Genomic DNA, 23095 nt, shown 5'->3' with positions numbered 1-23095 from the left:
GCAATGTGTGGTTTAAATTTTCCATGTTTGTATAATTGCTGCAAAAATGTGCAAATTTGTGGCTAGTTAAGGATATTCCTGGCTTGGAACAAGGAGGTGAAGAGTTGGATGTTGGCAACCGATTCAAATCCTCAGCTGTATATTATCTGGGAGTCAGAGTTAAGTTGGGTGTTACTCAGTTTGTTACTAATTTGTAAAATTAATGGCATGCCCTCAGTTTTGGTGTGAGGATGAGAGAATTATTGTGAAATGTACACTAAATGGCACAGTAGAATTTTGTATAGAAACACCAGTCCCAGGGTGTGGCCTAAAAAATGCAGGAAGGCACTACTAAAGCTAGGCAGGTCTGGTCTGTGCCTGGATGGCTGACTGCCTGAGAACCACATATACTTTGCCTTGGGCTCCATGATGGAATAAATGTATGTCAGTGACGTGGAGAAGTTGTCTGATGAAATACCCTTGCCACAGCATTGGATAAAGTTATCTTGAAGCTGTGGTGCTACTCACTGGAAAGTGGAAAAAATGAAGTGGGAGAGAAACACAGGTGCCTGATTCAGAAAAGGGATTTCCTTCATATTTGGTGAACTTAGCTTTTTGCTAGTGTGGAGTTCTCCTATGAAAGCCCCACTGGAGGAACAGGAGGGGAAATGTGCTGTTAAAGAACCTCAGTGGGGGGTGTGGAGAGCTTCACAGCAGGTTCCCAAATGGTGGTACACAGGGGGTCCATCTAACCCACTCTGGGTTCTATGGCATATACCCATCAACTGTCCAAAAATGCATGAGTATGCAGCGCCCAAAGCCACGTGTTTTTGGGTGCTTTGACTCACAGAGGAGCGCAGCCCAGAATATGCACATCCTGGTTCTGGGAACCACTGATCTAGATCATGCCCAGTGAAAGGCATGGGTGTACCTATACTTTGGCAAATGTTGCAGCTGACTTAATAAAATAAAAGTGGTTGTATTCCAGCCATTGTAGGGGGAAGCCAGTCATATCTCAAGCCATGAGTGTTGCAGTCATTGAAACTGTGAAACACATAAAGTAAAACAAAAAAACCTGAGAGCCCGTCTCTCCTACAGGAATAGGAAAGCAGTACGAATGGAAGTGAATATTAACCTCTGCCTTGTGGGTGAATTATGACTCATGGCATAGAATTTGAAAACAATTTCCTGCCCCCTTTTACAGTGCATCCACTATGCAGCTGGCTACTCCCTTTGGGAGTCCTCATTTAGGTGGGAGAATGTTGCTGCTGTTGCTGTGCTCGTGTCCTGTTTTTAAGAGTTCCCCGTAGGCATTATTAGAAGAATTTTAAGATCTCATATATAGAATATTCATAAATGCACACATATCTAAATATATGAACTATGTGTCGGAAATAGTACGGGAGAGCAATCCTGAAGCCATTTTGACTCTCCCAATGACCTCAAATATTCCTCTGCAGGAAGGGAGGCAAATGGGGAAAGACTTCCCATTGTCTTTTGCTTGCAAATCCTGTCTTAAGGTCATATTTGTGTATGAATAGGGCGAATCTGTGAGATGGATTCAAGAACTAAAGTATTAACCATCACAAAAGAATGGCCAGACTGCCCAGGTAATGCAATCAGTGACCATTACTGTATTAGGTATCCTGGCGGATAGGATTTCTGCTGCAGACGGCCTCCTTCTGTAATGTATGTATGATTTTTTTTGGGGGTGGTCTTGGGCTACAGGGTGGGCAATTTCAAAAGTCTATATAAAGGCTTGCACACCATTGTTCAGGGTTCTCCTCCCACCTGCTTGTGGTAAGTGGGGGACCCTGTTGCAACAGTTTAATAGAGATCAGGCTTACTAGCCTCTTTGCTTCTCAATATACTCTCGTTGGCTCTGTTATTTTCTCCTACCGATAGGGAACCCACTTAAGGACTCTATACGGGCTCCGAAATACCCCATAAGGGAAAGGGAGCAGTTTTTTCTTATAACAGCATTTTGTTGGCACCTGATTGGAGAGGATGCTGATCTATAGTTGGGCTTTTGTTCCGATCCCAAGCAGGACCCTTTTAAAGCTGACCCTCATCAAAGATTTTATTTCTTATAAAGAGCGGTCACCACGTGGTCAAAGTGCAAGAGCTGTGCCGGAAGCGACTGCCTAACGTCCGACGGAAATACTTGCCAGCCCCGGAAACAGTTGTGGAAGACTCGGGAGAAGCCGCGCTCTCTTTATTCTCCCCTCCCTCCTTTTTAAGCGGGAGCACGAACGGAAGAGCAAAACTCATGCGGCGCTGAGAAACAGACGCTAGCGGAAGTACCCGAGGCTCTCCGGAAAATTCCGAAGGCGCAGGGTTCGGCCTTCCCCGAGGCTTTCCGGAAAAACCCGAAGGCACGGGAGGGGGGGTGGCCTCTCCCGAGCGTTCCTAGGAAGGCTCTCCGAATAAAAGAATAGCGAGCGAGGCTTTGTCCTAGAGAGGTTAAGGAGGCCGCCGAGCGTATTTCGAAAGCGTCTTCCGGAGATAGCCGAGCGTTTCCGTTAACACCCGAAGCTGCCGCCGGAAGTTGCCGAACTCAAGGGAAGGCGCTCCTGCGGCCTAGTGCGTGAGGAGGAGCTGGAGAGCGAGAGCTACTAGAGCAGCTGCGAGGCCGCGTTCAGGCCGCCCTCCTCCGTCCCGTCTCCGTTAACCATGTCCGACTTCGACGAGTTCGAGCGGCAGCTCAACGAAAACAAACAAGGTGAGCGGACAAAGGGGCGGGCGGGCCGAGAGGGGGGTGGGGGAGAGAGAGAGAAAGCGAGCGCGAGGGAGGCGGCCCTCTTCGACATTGATGGCTCTCTCGCGCCCGCCACACGCTTTTCACGACGGGCCCTGAGCTGCCCTGGAGCGTGGGGGGCGGGGGAGCGGCTAAATGGCCCTCCCATCAACGGCGGGGACCCGAGTTAGGCCGAAGAGCGCGTGTGTTTGTGTGCGGCGACGGGGGGAGGGGCGGCCGGCCGGCCGGCTCTCGCGTGTCCGGCCACTTCCTTCCCCCTCTCGTTTTATTTGGCGGGAGTTTGATCGTGGCGGTAACGGCCGCTGGGGAAGCGGGGGAGGGAAGAGAGACGAGGAGAACCGTTGGTGGCCCTTCGCGCGCGCCCTTAACGGAGTTGCGCGTGGCGGGGCTATGGAATGCGGGGAGGGCCCTTGCCCTCTCGGGCCACTTTTTGCCCAATGAGGCGGACTCTGAGTGGGAAGGGACCCGGAGTCCGTTTTGTTCACTCTCTTGGGGAAAGAGGGAGGCTGCCTAGTTATTATTACCCCCCCCCCTCAAAACAACAACTTTCCTCGCTTAGTTGCCTCCTGCAAAGAAAGCGCACGATGCAGCCTTTACGCCGCGTGGAGCAAAGCATACCGGTGCTTGCATGAGTCCCCGACTTGCAGGATGATGGAAGAAAGGAGGGCCAAGTAAATAAGTAACTGGTTCTCCCGCCCACTCCCAGTGCAGGATTTGCGTTAGGGAAGGTGGGTTGTAAACTTGAGAAATGGGAGGGGAATGTTTGTTCATCTCGGTAAGTATTCCTCCGGGCTGAGAGGCAGAGGTTGCGCTGGATTTCGGAAAGGAGGCTTTTCCAACCCTACTTGGGACCCATTTGCATGTATAGCGTGCTGTGTACCACTGAGCAACACCCTTCTTCCCTTCCTCTCAAAACTCTCACGTTTGTGGGTTTTCTTACTATTTTTATCTCATCCTTTAGGGAGATGAAAGTAACATATGGCGATACCCACACACCCCTTTTGCCCTCACAACAATCCAGGGATGGGTAGATGAGGCTGAGATGGTGACTGGCCCAAGATTATGCTGTGAGCTTCTTCACTGAGTGGGGATTTGAAGCCGGATCTCACCATTCTGATGTTAGCAACTATGCAACTTTGGCTCTCACATCTCTTGTCTCTCTTCCCACCTCTTCTCACTTATTTATCCTGGCCTTCCATAAATCTCATTAACTTTCCTCACAACCATGAGGTAGTCTGTGCTTAGAGTGAATGACTTGCCCAAGGATCCAATCTCCAGTAGTCCTCATCCAGAGCTGCCCACTACACCACACTGGCTGAACCACATTATTTCTTTTCCCTACATCATAGTATCATAGTTGGAAGGGACCCTGAGGATCATCTAGTCCAACCGCGTGGATATGAAGCTGTCCCTTACGGGGAATATGCAGCTGTCCCTTACAGGGATTAAACTTGCAACCATGATGTTATCAGCACCACACTCTAGCCAGCTGGGCTGTCCAGCTTTTCCTCAGTCCACTATTTTTTTTGGGGGGGGGAAGTCCAGATTTACATACAACTCAACCAACATACATTAATTAGATTTTTTCCCGTCAGTACTTATGCTAAATTCACTCGGCCTGAGGAGCACCACTTTACACACACACTCAACTGGTTGCCAGCATAATGGAAAACTACTGTGTCAGAGGAGCTTGCTGGCATTCTCCTTGGAGTGGATCTCTTTTAAAACAAGCTGCTTAGCATGGACACTGAGTAAAGTATTGTCTTTCCTTCTTGGGCTAATATTTCAACCACCTGCAAAATACATTAACCCATTTCTCTTCATTTGGCTCTTTTCTCCACCTTTTTACAAATCTTAGCTAATTAGAAAGGCCACATCACTCTCACTTACCTGAGGGTATGAATACCTATGAATCAGTATCTTAGGCACAAGTCCACTACAGTGTTACCTCTGAAGCGAACGCAACCCATGTGTGTGCGGGTCGCGATTCGCCGCTTCCGCACATGCGCGTGACATCATTTTGAGTGTCTGTCCATGCGTGAGCGGCGAAACCCAGAAGTAATGGGCTCCGTTACTTCCAGGTTGCCGCAGAGCGCAACCCAAAAAGGCTCAAGCGACTTCAATCCGAGGTATGACTGTACTCCATATTGGATCCCCAATAGAGATACATGTTGGCTCCTTTCTCGGTAGCATTACTTTACTCTTGCATATTTTTGGTGGTGCTTCCTGCGATGCACTGGGACAAATACAACACAAAATGATTCCCTTAGGGCAGGCATGGCCAAACTTGGCCCTACAGAAGTTTTGGGACTACAACATCCATCATCCCTAGCTAACAGGATCAGTGTCAGGGATGATGGGAATTGTAGTCCCAAAACATCTGGAGGGCCGAGTTTGGCCATGCCTGCCTTAGGGCAAGGCACTCCCAGTGGTCCTAGACTGCTTACCCCAGGGGTCAGGGAAGATGGGAGTAGCAGTCCAGCAACATCTGAAGAACCACAGGCTGCTCCTTGTTTTAGGCAGCAATCCCACAGTATGTATTTCATAGCCAAGTGTTCACATGAATACAGACAGAATGCAACCTTGAAATGCAACTGCAAAAATTGCCTGTCTGCATGGAAAAAGAAAATGCAAGCTACCAACATTTATAAGGCATCTCTGCCTAATTAACTGAGGGCTGTTTTGTTTGCCCCAGGTGATCAGACTAGTTGCTATTTGCAGGCGTGGCATAAGGTGGACCTTTTTAATAGGGCATGCCTTACTATCATACTAATCACGGAATCTTTAGTAGAGACGTGTGCACCTGGAAATTTCCTAGGATCTGATTTGTCCAGACTCTTCTAATGGGCTGTATGTGATAATGTCATTCTGATTCTGAAAAAGGGCATGCAAGCGCCAACTCCCCCTGCCTAGTATAATAGGCATTTGGATGTAAGCAGTAGCTGATCACTGCTATCTGTGGCAAACTGTATAAGCAACTGTTGTATGTACAAATACCAGTTATGCATACCAGTTATGTCCACAAATTCCCTTGTAGTGGCAAGTGTTCCGCCTGCCCTCTGACATACCCCAAGCAGCTGCAGAGTGGGGGTGGGGATTTTCCTGACAGTTGTTGTTCTGCTGGGGCAATCCCTGCTCAGCCCCAAGGTGGGGCTGCACTTCTTTACTACTTCAAAATAACAAGCCCCAGTCATCTTTTCCAACTTCAGCCGTGGAACAGACAGTTGTCATTGACTTCACAAGGTCAAAGACCAAGATCTTGACCCTTGAGGGAGGGACAGGCTCCTAGTAACCACAAACTTTAGTTGGCTATCAATGTCAGTCAATATGGGCCTCTGGTAGTGGTTCCCAGTGGTGAGAGGGACCTCCCTTGGGTGCATAAATTTCCATCAAGGGAATTGACCCCTGAGGTAGGTAGCGTCTACACCAGCTGGCAAGACCTGGATAGGTTGAATGCCATCTGACAGCGTCCTTACTACTCAGTTATCTCAGTTGGATTTGTGAAGTAGGAATTCAAAATTGCTGCTCGTGTGCGACTCCAGGAAGTGATCAGAGATCCTGTTCTATTCCTTTTCTAAGGCTAGTGCAGGGTTACTATTCAAATCTGCAGACACACACAATAATAGGCTATTTGCCTTTGACAATGTGAAAGGATCTTCACAGTTTCATCTAACAATATATTTTTGATGCTGGACTTGGACCCCAGAAGATTGCATTCATTTAGCAGGCATGAGGGGAAGCATTCAAAAAGTTAAAAAAAGTATGAAATGGTCTTACTTGTATTTTGCCTTGGATCTAGAATTCCTAGCAAAGACTGTGGGGCAGAATGTAGGAGTGACAGGGCCTCAAAGGAATGTTTTCGGCTCATAAACGCCTTTTGAAGAAAGCCATTTAGCATTTAGCGCTACATTTTGCACTAAAATTGCCCAAGGCAGGAATGGATTCCTGTGTAAAACAAAGATGAGTGATTTGGATTGATAGCCTGTGGTAATAGGAGAAAACAGGGTCTTCTCCTTGGAACTTCAAAAATAAGTGTTGGTACCACATCACTGTTTGGTTTGTTTTGCTTCCTTGCACAGAAAATAAACCAGAAGCACTACAGATTTCACCTATATGGACCTCTGCTTTGCATTGGTTCTCCCAAGCCAGAAACCCAAACATTCCTGTTACCAGAGAGCCTTAACACCCCCATGCCTTGCATGCTACAGCAACAGATGTGCCATTACAAATACTGCTTTGTGCTGGTCATTGTACAACATTGCTCTGTATTGTTCCTTTCCAGCACAGCTGCATGAGTTGTCTCTAGTGTCCAAAACAGTTCTTTATGTCACAATTTGAATTCTGCTGCTTGGTGTTGGTGTGTTAATTCTGACTTGCTTCACTCCAAATAAAAAGAAGCAGTGGTTCCTGAAAAGAAGCATCCTATTTGTAGGAGTCAGTCTTGTGCAGAGCCAAGAAAATGTTTTTATTTCTAGGAGACAATAGAAGCTGAGGTAGCCAGGCATTTTATTTGTGGCACTTCATAATGCTGCTCACCTTTCCCTGTTGTGCAGCATTAAAAGAGGGCAGGGGTATAAATTTATGGGGCATAAGAAGAAACCCAGATTCTGCAGTTGGCATGATTTATTTCACTTGTAATAAAAGATGTAAAATTATGAGCTGCTTCAAGTACTGAAGGCGATGACTAGAACATTCAGAAGGCATTCTAGAGGAGGAGGTGCTGTGGAGAGCAGTAATCAAGACAGGCATCTGGCTCAAATCTTTCATTTTTCAGTTTTTAGCTAAATGATAGATGATGGCTGCAGCTTCTTTATCTGCTATTTTTAAAAAATGGAAGCAGAGATACTTGGAATATAAACAGCAAAAACAGCACCTTACGGCATTTTCTTCCTAGTGTATCCTTTTCAATCATCCAGTTCTTCCTTAGAAGAGTTTGCAGCCTCTGATTTCATGCATTTCCTTTAAGAGACCCATCAATAACAGTTTTAACTTCCCAAAGATTGAGCCGTGTTAATTCCTTGAGCATCAGGATTTTTCTTTCCTCAAAAAGAGCTCCAGCTTGCTAGATTTGGTAAAAGCTGATCTTGAGATAATCACACCTTGCTAAAATTTTTGTCATGAATGTTAACAATGAGAAACTAGAAAGAACCTCCTATCCTGCCTCTTTATAGCTTCTCGCTGACCCCTTTTTCCAAGGGCAGTTATTGCCCATTGTCATCTACAAGTGTGGCCAATTTAATTATGGCCTTTATAGAGAATGGTAGGTGCTGAACTTGATTTAGGGCAGACATGACCCTCTAGATGTTAAATTCCAACTCACATCTGCCCTAATCATCATGAGCAATGGCCAGAGATGATGGACTTGTAGTCTGGCAGCATCTGAAGGACCACAGCTTATCAACTCCTGATTGAGGAGATGTACAGGCACAAAATATCATATCCCAAATCCTTGTTAAGCATAGGCACAACCTATCTACAAAAACACACAGCCTAACCAGCCTGTCAAGTTTATTCTTGGCACATGAGGGCTTTCTGACCCTTCTCATTAGCAGCTGCCACTATTATACTGGATAAATACCTGTTCATGAGATGATCCATTGCCATACAGCATTTGTGAGTTTGGTAATTTGCAACCAGACAAGACTCAGGTTAAGAAATGGGTCTATCAAGTTGAAGCAGTGGCTGTTGAGAGTAACCTGCGGAAATGCAGCCTTGGTTTCTACAGACCACACCTTTCCAATTTTATGAGTATATTTGAGTTGATTTTCCTGGGGGGAGTGGTAAGAGTTTGTGATAACCAGAAGTGTGACCTCCATTCCTATGTTGCAACCATTGGCATATCAAGCTCTTCTCTCGTCTTTAGAACGCGACAAAGAGAATCGTCACCGGAAACGCAGCCACAGTCGCTCACGGAGTCGTGACAGGAAACGCCGCAGTCGCAGCCGTGACAGGCGCAACAGGGATCAGCGCAGTGTTTCAAGGGATCGCAGGAGACGCAGGTATGGGTTGCAGAATGAAGAGCTTGGGTTTTCCTTCGGTTTCCACTTTTTTGGGTCCAGCAATATGCTCAAGCCCTGGACAAAACCTTAGACGCATAAGATTCATTGGGGCAAACTTAGTCCTGCCTCATTCATTTTCTTTTATCAATGAAGAAGTTGTTCTTAACTGAGCAGACCTGTCTTAAGAGGCTCTCTCATCCTTATGCTGACTTTTTGCTGAAAGAAGCTCTTTGCAAACATCAAGGAGCTTTTTAACCCTTGTATTCAAAGCTTCCAAGTACCATCTCTCTTTTTTTGAGATGCTCATTATTTATAAAGTGCCTGATTAGGATCTGTACATAAAAATAAACTGCCTCTGCATGGAGACCTATGATTTAAGTTCAGTTGTATGTACTTCAAAATCATGATTTGAAGCATGTTAGTAGAAGAATAAGATGGTGGGAATTCATATGGGAAAGAAAGCTTAAGGGCTCTTTCTGGTATAGAAGCACTTGGGATTGATTGATTTTTAGAAACAAAGGCAGTGTGAATTAGCAAATGGCAGAAACTTAGATGATTATAATGTATGACCAGCAAGGGTGAAATTGAAATTCAGTTCAAGGGAAATGGCAATTCTTCTCAAAGTAAATTGGTTGAATTGTATGTACCATTTCCTAGGAAAGCCTTATGCTTAAGTGCCACTGAAATGAAAAGAAGCTGTGCTATAGCTGCATAGGAGCACACAAGACTACTAGAGGCGATGTGCCCAATTAATCATTCTTAGTGTGCGTTGTAGTTTTCACATCTGTTCTGCTTTGGGGGTTGGGGCAGGATTACAGAATTTGGCAAACTGTTGGGGAGCAAGAAAGAAGGGAAGGTTGCACTCTTGACTGCATATGAGATCGGTAGTGAAGCACTTCGGGGCACAAAAGCAGATTCATACGGTTTCAGCTTCTGAAACAGTCTCTCTGTGTGCATGCGCATCCACACACAGTTCTTAGTGACTGAGATTGGAAAGCACCATAACTGCTCTACAGATAAAATTACTGTCTTGGTTCTGTTGCTTATTTGATGCTGAAATTTGTTAATCAGGTTGAATACAATTTAAATACATATACTCTGATTTTTAAAAAGGGGGTTGTATCTGTTTTAGGTTTTTTGTTATTGCTTGCCAGTAGCTTTGATTCTCCTTGGAGCAATGGACAGGACAGAAATCTTTAAATTAAATAATATTCTCATATCCTGCTAGTCAGCACACTTCCATTTTCTTGGCTCAGATGAGTGTTGCAGCCCTATCACCACTGTCTGCCTTTGCTCTATGTGCATGCAATGCAACTATGAAAGTCAGAGAACTGCTTGATTAACGTCTTTGAAGAGCTCAGCATCTTGTTCACAGATGCTAATAAAGCACTGGTTTATTTCTGCTGTCTAACATCCTCTCCAGACAGATGCACTGTCTAGTATAAGTTTGACTATTCTCTCTCCCCCTTTTTCTTAATGAAGTTACAAAATTATCTATGGCTGCGTTAATAGATCAGTGGTGGTCTCTGCAGATCCCTCTGATCCACCCACCCACATTGCCATACACTGTTGTTTCTTGGGCAGCAGTCTCTATCAGGGCCCATGGGGCCCTGCTGCTGTTACTGAGTTGGCTGCCTGGGCCTGTTGTATACACCAGGAATCATTACAAACCCATTTTGTTTCTCAATTTCAGGTCACCCCTAAGCCTAGCGGGTCCCCTGAGGTGAGTATTTCTACTTCTTCCTTGTGCTGACAGGGTTGTCACTTCCACAGTTAACAAAGGCAGCTTGGGTGCAGATACAATTATCACATTCAGTGCTGGGATTCATCCTGGGGGTTACTATTAAAAGGGATCTGCCCTGGAGTCTTTATGTCAGGGTGGATTTGATTTAAATCAGATCGATTTAAATCACTAGTCAGTAAGACTTGATTTAAATCTTCTTCTTTTTTAAAGACTTATTCTTGCTGGCATAATCTTAATATTTACAACCAGATCAAGGTTTCATTTTTGGAATAATAATTTTTCAGAGTAACTTTTACAGTGAAATAAAAAATTCCTGATTTGGTTATACTATTAGAAATACATAGGCAGATAATTATGAAATTATTGTGAGGTTTAATAAATTAACTGTTTACATTTGGACAACTTTTCTGCTGTACTTTATTGGAAGGAGAAAAATTATCATTTCCTTAATAACAATTTAAACAATTTATTTAACTAAAGCAATAACATTATAGCATATGTATCCATGTTTGTTAACTGATGTGGTTAAACTTTAAATTAAAAAAAACCTTATACTGATTTTTAGCACACATGAAAAACTTAAAACAAATCCTTATTTCCTGCTAAGTAGCCTCAAAGAAATCCATTTCTTAATTATTTTAAATCATTGATTTTTATCCACCCTGGTCTATGTAGATCAGGCTTCCTCAACCTCGGCCCTCCAGATGTTTTGAGACTACAATTCCCACCATCCCTGACCACTGGTCCTGCTAGCTAGGGATTATGGGAGTTGTAGGCCAAAAAACATCTGGAGGGCCGAGGTTGAGGAAGCCTGATGTAGATGGTGTCCCAAACTGAAACAAGTGTAGAGTTGACATGACTGGTACATTAATCTTCATATGACATTCAACAGAAGCCCAAGTGCTCTTTCCATTTCCAGCTGACCTTTTCTTCCCTGTCTTCCTTCCACAGCCGTTCTCCCAGGCATGAGAAGAAGAAGAAGGTTCGCAAGTACTGGGATGTCCCGCCCCCAGGCTTTGAACACATCACTCCCATGCAGTATAAAGCCATGCAAGGTGGGTCTGCTTCCGCTTCAGTCACCTTGCCTTAATGTATTGTAAAATAGTGTTATACGTTGCAGCTACTTGAGCATGTTCCTCTACCACGCAAATTAATGGAAATACAAACTTACGTTGACCTTTGGAGGTTCTTATTTTCCTTCTGAAATGTTCTCCCAATTTCAAGCATGCATCTCCATTCCTGAAGAAATCAAATTGAAGTCAGATATTTTCCCTTGGTGGAGGACGAACTCTGGATCAATTTTTCTCACTACACAGCTAGGCCAATAAGTGGGCTTCACTTGGTTCTCTTTTTGATTTTACATTTAAAATATATGTCTGCTTTAACTGGGAACAAGTCTCTTAATGTTGCCATATGAGTGTTAAAAACTGCCAATTCATTTATCTACGATCTGAATCTGGATCTCTTTTTCTCTCCTTGATTCTGGTACTTGAGGTTGGTGTTCTGCTAGTACACTTAAACAGACATATTCCTACAACTGTGAGTGCTAAAAACCTTAAATTGGGATTATCGGCCAATTATAAGAAAAAATTCCTTTGTGCTTGGAAGCTGCTTAAAGATTGCATATTGTCTTACCTGTTTTTTGAAAATGATATTTTGTCCTTCTAGAAATAGAGAAGTAACTTGTTAGACTTTTTGTGATTTCAGAAAATTGTTTACTTCCTAGGTCTCATCTCCACCCTCACCTCTCCCCACCCCACTTAATGGCATGCCATTTGTTTATTATCATATAAACCACTTGGAAGTCACTTGGGATAAAATGTGGTATATAAACAATAATCATAATTTACTTGTGTCAGTTCCTTTAAAAAATGAATGCTGTGCAGTTGTGTTATCTGTCTCTCCAAATGAGGAGTGCTATGCCTTGTGATATTTCCAGCTGAGAATCTTCAATTTGTAACAGCTAGTCTTGGTTTTCCCCTTACCTAGCTGCTGGGCAAATTCCAGCTACAGCCCTCCTGCCAACGATGACCCCTGATGGACTGGCGGTGACCCCCACTCCTGTGCCAGTAGTAGGCAGCCAGATGACACGGCAAGCCCGGCGTCTCTATGTGGGAAATATCCCCTTTGGAATCACTGAGGTACTTGCTTGTTCCCTCAGATGTGCCTCTGAACCTATTGGTGTATTTTCTTTCTTGGGTTAGGGGTGTTGAAAGGAAGATGCTTTGCTGAGAAATTTGGGGGAATAAGTTCATAGTGAAAACACGAGCCAGGTGAGGCCGAATTCAGCATTCAGATCTCTTTGTCCTGCTAACAGGACTCCAAAATGGTGTCAGGACAATGCAGCAGGTGCCAGAATTATGTTGGATTGTGACAGCCCTGTGCTCCTGGCTTCATCTTTCTTTAATCACCTAGTTCTTAAATATTCCTTTCTGAGAGATCATGTTTTAGACCAGGTCTTTTGAAATGCAAGAGTTAACTGCAATGCTCTTCTCTTTTGGAAATAGAGTAAATTACAAGTTCTTCAGTCCTTAACAATGGGGGGTGGGGAAGGTGCTGTAGGAAAGAAGTTTCATGTTTTCTCTCATGTTCAAATTGGTAGGGAGTTGAGGTTGGTAATCTGGCTACAGAGGCTTATAATTGCTGTTCTATTCTTGATGGCCACATTCTCTTCCCCCAAGTACGTTAGTTTCTTCTTTCAGGGTTTACCAAGTGTTCAGTTGGGAACGAATTCTTCCAATATTAGAATGGCAAATTACTGTGGATTGGGATATTTGCTTTCTGTAGTACCAAGCAAGGTGACTTGCTTGAGCCTTTGCAGTGTTTTTACTAAGCTGGAACTTAAGAGTTAGAACTATGCAGAATTCCAGCATTGCTTCCAGTCCTCCTTTTTCACTGTCCAAATCTGTCAAGGGACATTACTGTGTGACACAGATGAAGGGATTTTATTTCCAAAAGGGCTATACATAATCTGCCATACCTTTTGAGCTGAACCAACTGTAATCCCTTTCCAGAGCTCTTAATTCATATCCTCCTTCTGCATGCATGGTATGGCTCTGGCAGAGAAGACCAAATATCTGGAACAGAGGTGGATTCAGAGTAAAGAAAAACAGCTATTTGGGTGGAAATGGGAAATAATATTTGGGCTGTAATCCTATACATACTTGGAATAAGTCCCACTGAATTTAGTGGTGCCTCTGTCTGGGTAGACTGCTATAGAAGTGCACTGTTAGTGCCTAAATGACCAGGGAATTAAATATGGGTGGTCATTATTTGAATATCTCTACAAAAAAAAAAAAAAAAAGACCAAAGAGTTGTTTCCATTTCTTTTTAAAGTGGATAATGTGTGGGACTGCAATCCCCCCGTAGCCCCAAAGTTTGCTACCATCGCAGCAGGCAAGTAGGCAGTTTTGCTTTGTAATCCATTTGTGATCCTGAAGGCCTTTCTAGTGTGTGACATAAAACCTCCCCTTTTCCATTCTCTCCGTGACCCCCAACAGGAGGCTATGATGGATTTCTTCAATGCTCAGATGCGCCTTGGTGGCCTTACCCAGGCTCCTGGGAACCCTGTCTTGGCAGTGCAGATAAACCAGGACAAGAACTTTGCATTTTTGGAGGTGAGTTGAGGCATGTGCATGCATTGAGGCAAGTGTAAGAGGGCGCTTCAGATGGGTGTGATTCCAACATGCAGAATATGACAAGTTTAGAATTTCACATAATCTGTTGGTGGGAGAGGTCAGGAGAGAGTTTGGCTAGGCTTTTCTGGATGCAGGAGATTCTGAGCAATGCCTTGCTTATTTATATAGATAACATGATTTTTGTTGTGGAATTTGCTCTAGAATGTGGGACACACTTGGTGGAAATTCCATTCATTGTATACATGCAGAGTATATATGACTTAGATAACAACTTGATTCTATCACTTCCACAGTTTGTGTACTGACTGTTTAACCCCTTTCATCGCAAGGGTGGAATTCTTCCCTTAAGAACCCCCGAGCCAGCATTTTTCATTATCTGGCCCTTGAGTGCAGGCATCTAATCACACCCCCCAATAGGCCATACCACACATCCTTAACCTTTCACCTTCTCAGTTTCTGTTTGTTTGTTTTTGCTGCTGCAGTTTCGCTCTGTGGATGAAACTACCCAAGCTATGGCTTTTGATGGGATCATTTTCCAGGGACAGTCGCTGAAGATCAGACGCCCACATGATTACCAACCGCTCCCTGGCATGTCTGAAAACCCTTCAGTCTATGTGCCAGGTGAGTATACTAGATGCACCCTGTTAACTAAGGAAGACCAAAGGGGATGGGCAGAGTTTTATGTGATTTGCTGGATGAGACCCCACATAGTCTTCCCATATGCATTTGATCTGAAAATGTGACTGACACAAAAGCCTTTCAACAGACCATGTTAACCCTTTCCCCACAGGAGTGGTGTCCACAGTGGTTCCAGACTCTGCTCATAAGCTGTTCATTGGGGGTCTGCCAAACTATCTTAACGATGATCAGGTGAGAAGCGGTTTCTTTCCTTCTCGCCCCCTTCCTCCTTTCCATTTAAGTGTCTTCATTTTATGGAGAGCCACTCTCCTTAGCTCAGCACAGTGTGGGTGGCATGCAAGCATGATTGTGTGCACGCACCGAAATGAAGCCCTCGTAGCTCACCTTTGTTTTTCCCTTGTCCTCTGCCTCTCAGGTCAAGGAGTTGCTCACTTCTTTTGGACCCCTGAAGGCTTTCAATTTGGTGAAGGACAGTGCCACTGGCCTGTCGAAAGGTTATGCCTTCTGTGAATATGTGGACATCAACGTCACAGACCAGGTAGGGCCAGCCTCTCTTCGTGGTACTCTCTTTTTATTTTTGTTCCGCAGCAGCTCGCCGACCTGCCCGTGGGATAAGGGGGGTTCTTTATCCTTTGAGCAGGTGGGGTGTTTTTTTCTCTCCTCCCCTCTAGGGGGTGCCAGCTTTTCTCTCCTTACAGCACAGCTGCTGACTTAGCGGCAGACACCATCGAGTTAGTGTTCTGATCACTTCTGCTTTTTGTTCCCCCCAAAAAAACAACAACTCTCCCCGAATGTTAGTCGGAGAAGGCTTCGGCCTTTTTGCGAAGACCCCGGCCGCCGTGCCCGACCGAGAGCCGGTAAGAAGCCCTCCCCTCACCAGCCAGGGAAGAGCCGGGTCCGTAGCACATTTCACCTGTCCCACCCCCCAACCCCAACCCCAAGTGAATTCTCCATCCTGCACTCTTAAGAATAACTTGAGTTTCCTTTCTCTCGCTGTGCTTAGTGTTACAGCGGGAGGGGGTGGAACAGGCCCTTAACCTGCAGACATGCTCTGCTTGCTAACTCCAGCAGGAGTTGTTAAATGCAAGTTTTGGCATGTGTAATTATAAACCAAAGGAAAAGCACCCCGGTTTTCCCCTTGCCCCTGTTGGAGAGGGGGGGACCTGTGGTGGAGAGGAAACACCCCACAAATCCCTATAGGGTTCGGAGAGTGTCGGTGGTAACTTTGCATGCTGAGCGTAAGCTCTCATTTCTGGGTTGATCTCATAAGGGTTATGCATGTGGTTTTCTTTCATAATTGAGTGCCTCTGTTAGTGTGTATGGATATGTGTGTCTATATATACTTCCCACGCCTGCTTCCCGTCCCGTGCATTCTTTCTTCCCATATGTTACTTGGGAAATGTGTGTTTTCCCCATGCTCTTCTGGTCTCTCTGCATTCAGGAGAAAGCTGTGAGTTTTTAGCAAGAGCTAAAATCTTGGTTCAGACATTCAGAATTAGATGGTGCTCCTTTGAAAAAAAGAATTCTCAGGTACTTAGAAAGGCATCGGAAGCAGAGGAGATTTTGCTGTGTTTGCTGAGAGTAGGGTGACTAGCAGCTTATTTAAACTGTAGGAAGGTAGATCTTGGTTATATGCTATTGGGATAAATGTCTTGTGAATGAGACTCAGCAAGGAATCTGGGGTGATTGCTTTCAGGCTCCTTTTATGACTTTGGGATGTTGTCTGGGGTCTGGGTACACTAATTTAATCTCCCTTTCCTCTTACTGTACTCTCGGTGTCATCCCTTCCCCACTGTGTACTGTCTGTCAATGTGGTCTCTCCATGTGTGAGGCCCAGGGCAATTGCCTCATCAATTAATTAATTAATTAAATTTCTATACTGCCCTACATCTGAGGATCACAGGCAGTTTATAGAGCCTGGCCTCAGGACAATGTGTTTGATTAAATGGCTTCCTCAAAGTACAATTCTGTTTTCAGTGTTCTGTGTACTTGGACTCTCAACTACCAAATTCAGTTTTTAGCCTAGAACAAAGCATCCTAAATAAGCTTGGCTTTTAAAAAAAAAGCCAAGTTCTCCTGCAGTTATGAAGAGAAGCTTGAAATGGTTAGTAGGCGAGAGAGTAGCTGAGTACAGCCTGCTGTGGTCAAGAATGGAGATTTCAAGGTGGTTTAAAAAACACTTCTAAGTTTCTGTACTTTGCTAAGGTTTCTAGGAGATGTATGAATTAGCTTTAAGTGATGCTGACAGCACAGTCCAGTGATTGTTAACGTAGCTCTGTTGAAGAGAGAGAGATTTCTTACTCCCTAATCGTGCTTGAAGATTGCATCCTGAAATTGCTGATCTAGGAGTAACTGCTACCATACCGTTCTCTGAGGCAAGGGAAAGTTAATACCCAGTGCTCTTGGGAGTTAAAAGTATACCCATTCCCTGGCAAGAAGAAGTGATTCATGATGAATGGCAGTCTGCAGCAAGGTGACATGTTATCAGTCCATAATGTTGTATACAAAAGTGAGGGTTTGGCAAGAAATAGCATTACTGAAGACTATCCTGAAGTTAACTTTTAATTGGTTCACATAAAGGTTCCCTCCCCTCATTTATTAAAAATCAGTGTTTTTGGATGCAAGAAGAAACATTACACAGAATCTGGCAAACAAAATATTAAGAGTAACAGGATCTGGAGTGTGATAGAGAACCCATGAATCCAGTGCTACACTTACGTATCTCCGGAATTCAAAAAGATCTCGGCTCTCTTAAAGTGCTTAATGATTCAGTTCACAGTGCACTCAATATGACCTTGCTTTAGTTGCACAACTATTCTGAGAGGTGGCGGCCTACTCTCACTCCCCTGGGATGCTGTTCTGCATCCAAACTAAGAATGTCAGCTGTGTCAGTTTGTCTCCTGGTGCCATTTGCTCAGGCTTGTAATTTAGACCCGTTTTACAGATAGGATGCTGACAAAACTGGATGTCCTGAGCCCCAGCAGGTCCAGAGTTTCCAACTTCACAGAAATTTAATGTATCTGTTGAGAGCTGTGAAAGTCAAGGTCTTGAGTGCCATACTGCATTGTGGGGGAGGGCAATTTAGGTTTAGGCCATCTGAGGAAGTTGAAGAACAGGGGTGGGTGGATGCCAGTAAGTTACTGTGCAGGACACTGGTGTCCTGCTATTTTTGGTACTGGATACTGTCTAGTTGCTGCTTTGGCTGCTGATAACTTCACACACACTCTAGAAGAGAGAGAGAGAGTTAATTGTGAGATTCTGCAGATGTTTGACCCTTACGTATGTTTGAAAGTTGCACAATGCTTAGTAATAAGTCTCTGATCATGACTTGCCAGGCAAACCCATGAGTCACAACCAAGGTAGGACTCGATTTGAATCCTATTTACAAAGACAAGACCACTGCTTCATCCACTGGATTGTACCAAGCGGAAGCGGGTAGGAGTGTGCCTTAAAGCCTGGACTCCTCCGTTAGCTTGCCATGTTTTGCTGTATGTCTGAGGCAGATGGCTCTCTGTGGCCCCCATGAATGGAAAAGGGGTTGCTCAAGCTTGTACATTCGCATATGAGACTAGACTGGAAAGTAAACATTTCCTTGGTGTGAACCCTGGTAGTTAGGCCCCTGTTGGAGCTGGCTTAGTGAGGGGATGTGCAATTTAGAAGTATGTCAGCAACAACAGAGCAATGGAATTCACATTCTGGAAAAAGAACAGTCTGTCTATGCTAATGACATTTAGCTGAAGCTGAAACCTCACCTCTGCACTTTCTCCTTCATGCAGACAGTCCTTTAACCCCTTCCAACATTATGGTCTTTTTTTTAACCTTGGTTCTATGCCCATTTTGGGTCCCGGCAGGTAACTGAGCTAAATACGGTATTAATGCCATGGCAGTGCAGTTCAGGTAGGAGTCTGGTTGGGGGGCAAGGAAGAAGCCACCTTTGTGTGTGTGACTGTGTTGATGTTTTAGAGGTGGGGCCAGAGGGTGGATGGGTATGTGGCTGGTGGCCTTGGAGGCACAAGATTTGAAGTGTCTGGATTCACTTTTTTCTGCCCTCACAGGCCATCGCGGGCTTGAATGGCATGCAGCTGGGCGACAAGAAACTGTTGGTGCAGAGAGCCAGTGTCGGAGCCAAGAATGCTACTCTGGTGAGGAAGGAACGGAACTGCTGGGGGGTGGGAAGAGGAGGAGGATAGGACTGGTGCTGTGAAAGTGTAAGGTTTCTTGCCTATATTTGTGGGGGGAGGGGGTTCAGGAAGGTGCCAAGTGGTTCAAGAAGAGTAGGTTTTATCAGTGGCTAGAAGACTGTTGCCTTTTTGTTCTGCTTGTGAACTTCCCAGAAGCATCTGATTGGCTACTGAGAAGCAGGAAGCTCCTTTGGTCAGATGATCAAGGCTCTTCTTTCTTTCTTTCACTGTCTTTTTTGTAAGGGTCAGTCTCTCTAGAGCAGCGACATGATTTGGAATGCAGGGAGCTTCCCTATGTCACTAAAATGTATGTTCAGATCTCCCTCTGTGTATGTAACCAGGGCAAAACACTCCTTTAATCTGTCAGGGCCCAGTTCTGTCCTCATTGTGGTATCCAGCAGATCTGGATCTGTGGTGTGTGGCCGCAGTACATGTGAAGGACCCCTAGTAAAATGTAAAAATGTCATTAAAAAAAGAGGGTTGGTGACTTTCTGCATTGATAATGACAAACAACCACCTTCATTGGTTTGATTAAGAGAATGTTGGATGGCACTCTTGTCAACTGATGTACTTGAGTTATATATCGGAGGAAGAGTTTGTTTGCCCTGAGAGACAGGGCTTTAGAAGCAGAGAGAAAGTTCCCAAAAACCACATGCCAAAATCTTCATATAGCTGATAATACAAAGGATGACTTCAGCTGCCACCCCTTCCTTTTATGCCAGTCCTTAGAAACTGAGCTGTCCCCTGTACTCTAAGAGGCAGACTTTCTGGGTTTAGTGGAAGGGAAAAATGCCAGGGCTCCGAGGTTAGGTCTTCATGTAGAATTGTTCCATGGGAGGATGGGGTTTTGGCAGCAGTGGCATGGTACTCATGTCTGTTTCTTTCCTCTTCCCCACAGAGCACAATAAACCAGACCCCAGTGACCCTGCAGGTACCAGGCCTGATGAGCTCGCAGGTGCAGATGGGAGGTCACCCCACGGAGGTGCTGTGCCTGATGAATATGGTGCTGCCCGAGGAGCTGCTGGATGACGAGGAGTATGAGGAGATCGTCGAGGATGTGCGCGATGAGTGTAGCAAGTATGGTGTTGTCAAGTCCATTGAGATTCCCCGGCCTGTTGATGGCGTTGAGGTGCCTGGCTGTGGCAAGGTACTTGGCAGTTGCTTATATTCATTCTCTCTCTCTCTCTCTCTCTCTCTCTCTCTCTCTCTCTCTCTCTCTTTCTTTCGGTGGGTGGGTGTGATGGGTTTAGAACAGCAAAGTGGATAGGAAAAAAAGAAGCAGCAGTCATGTCAGATAAAATGCTGCTGTTGCTAAACATTGACTTAGCACTAGGTAGAAAGGGGAGGGCAAAGTACTGGATGGATTGCTGAAGTAACATGATTTGCCCCTAGAAAGCTCAAACTCTAGCAGAAAGACATACTTTTACAAAGGCATGTCAAGATTGGATCACAGCAATGCAACTTGGCAGTTAACAAAAAAACAGGGTTGTGGGTACCAAGTACTGCAACCCTGACTCCTGCCACTGCTGATCCTTCTGGTATTCCCTCTCCAAAGCAGGATTTCAGAGGCAGTGGGTTGCAAAGTACTTTTGTTGGACTTAGGAGCCAGAACTCTTGGAGAGGTGGAAAAGCTTGAAATCTAGTTTGATGCCTTAAGTCCCTGTTAAAATCTTATTGCCACATTATTGTTCTGTGGTACTACACTGATTTAAAAACAATCAGTGCAAATACCTTATTACTGTGAGAACTATAAAGCTACGGTCAGTTTGTCAGAGAATGGGTTGAGTTGTTGCAGCATAATTAGCCAATAAAATCACAGACAAGAAGCATTCCTTGAAGGTTAGGTGCGTTGTGACAGCAGAGCTGGTGGCTCAGATACCTTCTTCATGCATGCCCACTCTTGTAAAATCATCATCATCATCATCATCATAATTAATCATCATAATAATTAATCATAATTTATTTATACCCCGCCCATCTGGCTGGCTTTGCAGCAGGGCTCTGGATCCAGATCTTACTCCTCCAGTTGCCCATCCCCACAGCTGCCTATGGATGCAGTTTTAAGTGGGGTAGGTATACTATTAATTTTTCTTCCTTTCCCCCCCAATCCTCCTTCTAGATCTTCGTGGAGTTCACATCTGTCTTCGACTGTCAGAAGGCCATGCAAGGCCTGACTGGGCGCAAGTTTGCGAATCGGGTCGTGGTGACCAAGTATTGCGACCCCGACTCCTATCATCGCCGAGACTTCTGGTAGCCCAACCCTGAGCCAGGCATGGGGGTGGGGTGTTTTAAGGAGGCAGGGGCAGCTCGCTGGCCGGAGAGGCTCCTTTAGCAACATAGCCTGTTTATATTTTATGGCCAAAATCTCCTGTATTTTTTTTTCTTCCAATTGTCCCAATCCCTTCCTTTTCTATCCCTGCCACCAGCTCCCTCGGCCCACCCCACCCCCCTCGGTTTCCCAGTGATGGTTACTCTGTAGTAGAAACGTTGTCTATTTTCCCCCATATCCCCATCCCACTGTGATGTTTCTGATTTTTTCCTAAGAGGAGTTTTGCTCTAAAACAAGATGGGCCCGTTTTGTTGTATTTTCCTTTCCTCTGCGCTGTGTGTATGGACGACTATTTCTCTAGCATTGTCTCTCATAATTAAACATTTTTTCCAATTCCCTGGTGTCATTTGGACATCTGTTCTTTATGTTTCTAATCCACAGTTGCAAGTTAACAAGGGTATGAGAATACCCAGCCCTTGGCCATAGGAAATTGCCTGGTTTATGTATAGATTTAATGATGGTTAGTCCCAGGAACAAAAGACAGAGCAAAATGATAAATCTAAGCTTTAGGTAATTCCTTCTAAGGAAGCCAACTGTATGGTAGATTAGTATCTGTGTCTACCTGAAAAATTAAGGCAGCATTTTGTAATTAAGAAACTGGCTTAATTACAGTGGTACCTCGGGTTACATACGCTTCAGGTTACATACGCTTCAGGTTACAGACTCCGCTAACCCAGAAATAGTGCTCCAGGTTAAGAACTTTGCTTCAGGATGAGAACAGAAATTGTACTCCGGCGGCGTGGCAGCAGCAGGGGGCCCCATTAGCTAAAGCGGTGCTTCAGGTTAAGAACAGTTTCAGGTTAAGTACGGACCTCCGGAACGAATTAAGTACTTAACCCGAGGTACCACTGCACTTAAAAGTAAAATATTGACTGTCTCAGATGGCATCTTTGTCTTTAGGCCTATCTACCGATGAATAACCTATACATTCTCACCTTTTCTAATGGAAGAAGTAGCATATGTTAACTGTTTCACTGCTCTGCTGCTTAAAGTTCAGGTGGTCAGTCATTAGTGGTCCTTGACTGGCTGGAATACCAGTATACCATGTATGTACTCAATTTCACAGAAGTACATAATTCCCCCAAAACTCAAATCCTCTCTCTCTCTCGTGTACACACACACTTTTTTCTAGTCCTTATGATCACCGCTTCCTCTTGCCAGAAAACTGCAATGATCTCTCATCACACATAATTTATACTGGTTACAGAGCACAGCTTCTCTTGCTGCAGAATTTGGGGTTCCATCACTGCTGAATTTTGATTCCTTTAGCAAAGCGCCTGCAGCCCTGCCCGTATATATTATCAAGAAGGCTATGATTACAAAACCACCTTGGTTAAAAGAACATCGAGTTTAAGTGATGTAAGCCACCTTGTTAAAAAATTGTATAAGAAAGGTGGGATATGCATTGTCATATAAATAAAAATAAAGCTAATGAGCTTAGAGGGATTTCACTTCTAGCCCAATCCTGCACATGCTCATTTAGAATTAAATTGTATTTTGATCAGTGGGGCTTAGTGTCAGCTGGGTGCAGAACTGCGGCTAAAGTCTTGAAAGTTAGTCAAGTAGAAAGTAGCCTGGTAGCTGTTATCTGTCACAAGAAAATCCAAAGGGAAAGTGGTTAATGGAAAATATATTAGCAACCTGTTGATTTAAAAATTTGCTTTAGAGAGATGCTGAGATGTTGGATACTTTCTCAACATTTACAGATTTAAAAAAAAAACCAAAACCAAAAAATTCAACATTAGCAGTCTGAAGAAATACAGGTGTGTGTCTCTCTCTTCCCCCCCCCCTTAGGCAAGAGTTATATTCTGGGCTCCCACACACATTT

The 23095-nt window shown here is 44.5% G+C and overlaps 1 protein-coding gene across 1 annotated transcript; it reads left to right on the top strand.

Annotated features, from left to right (window-relative positions):
• The first annotated feature begins 2079 nt into the window (after positions 1-2079).
• Positions 2080-21603, top strand: U2AF2 (U2 small nuclear RNA auxiliary factor 2). The gene is made up of 12 exons (XM_083409105.1): positions 2080-2701; positions 8601-8736; positions 10430-10459; positions 11432-11535; positions 12470-12621; positions 13981-14097; positions 14601-14739; positions 14909-14988; positions 15173-15295; positions 18813-18899; positions 19837-20085; positions 21058-21603. Exons 1-12 carry the CDS (start codon positions 2653-2655, stop codon positions 21190-21192), a joined length of 1401 nt encoding a protein of 466 aa, XP_083265231.1. The 5' UTR covers positions 2080-2652; the 3' UTR covers positions 21193-21603.
• Positions 21604-23095: the final 1492 nt, after the last annotated feature.

The sequence above is a fragment of the Podarcis tiliguerta genome (assembly GCF_965153285.1).
Source record: "Podarcis tiliguerta genome assembly, chromosome: 13".
In the NCBI taxonomy this organism is placed as follows: Eukaryota; Metazoa; Chordata; class Lepidosauria; order Squamata; family Lacertidae; genus Podarcis; species Podarcis tiliguerta.
This window is presented reverse-complemented; position numbering and strand designations above follow the sequence as displayed.

Excerpts from the sequence above, each read along its gene's own strand:
- U2AF2 (XM_083409105.1), top strand. The coding sequence starts at position 2,653 with ATGTCCGACTTCGACGAGTTCGAGCGGCAGCTCAACGAAAACAAACAA. Across the intron at positions 10,460-11,431 it reads AGCCTAGCGGGTCCCCTGAG|CCGTTCTCCCAGGCATGAGA; the intron begins GTGAGTATTTCT and ends TTCCTTCCACAG. Across the intron at positions 20,086-21,057 it reads AGGTGCCTGGCTGTGGCAAG|ATCTTCGTGGAGTTCACATC; the intron begins GTACTTGGCAGT and ends TCCTCCTTCTAG.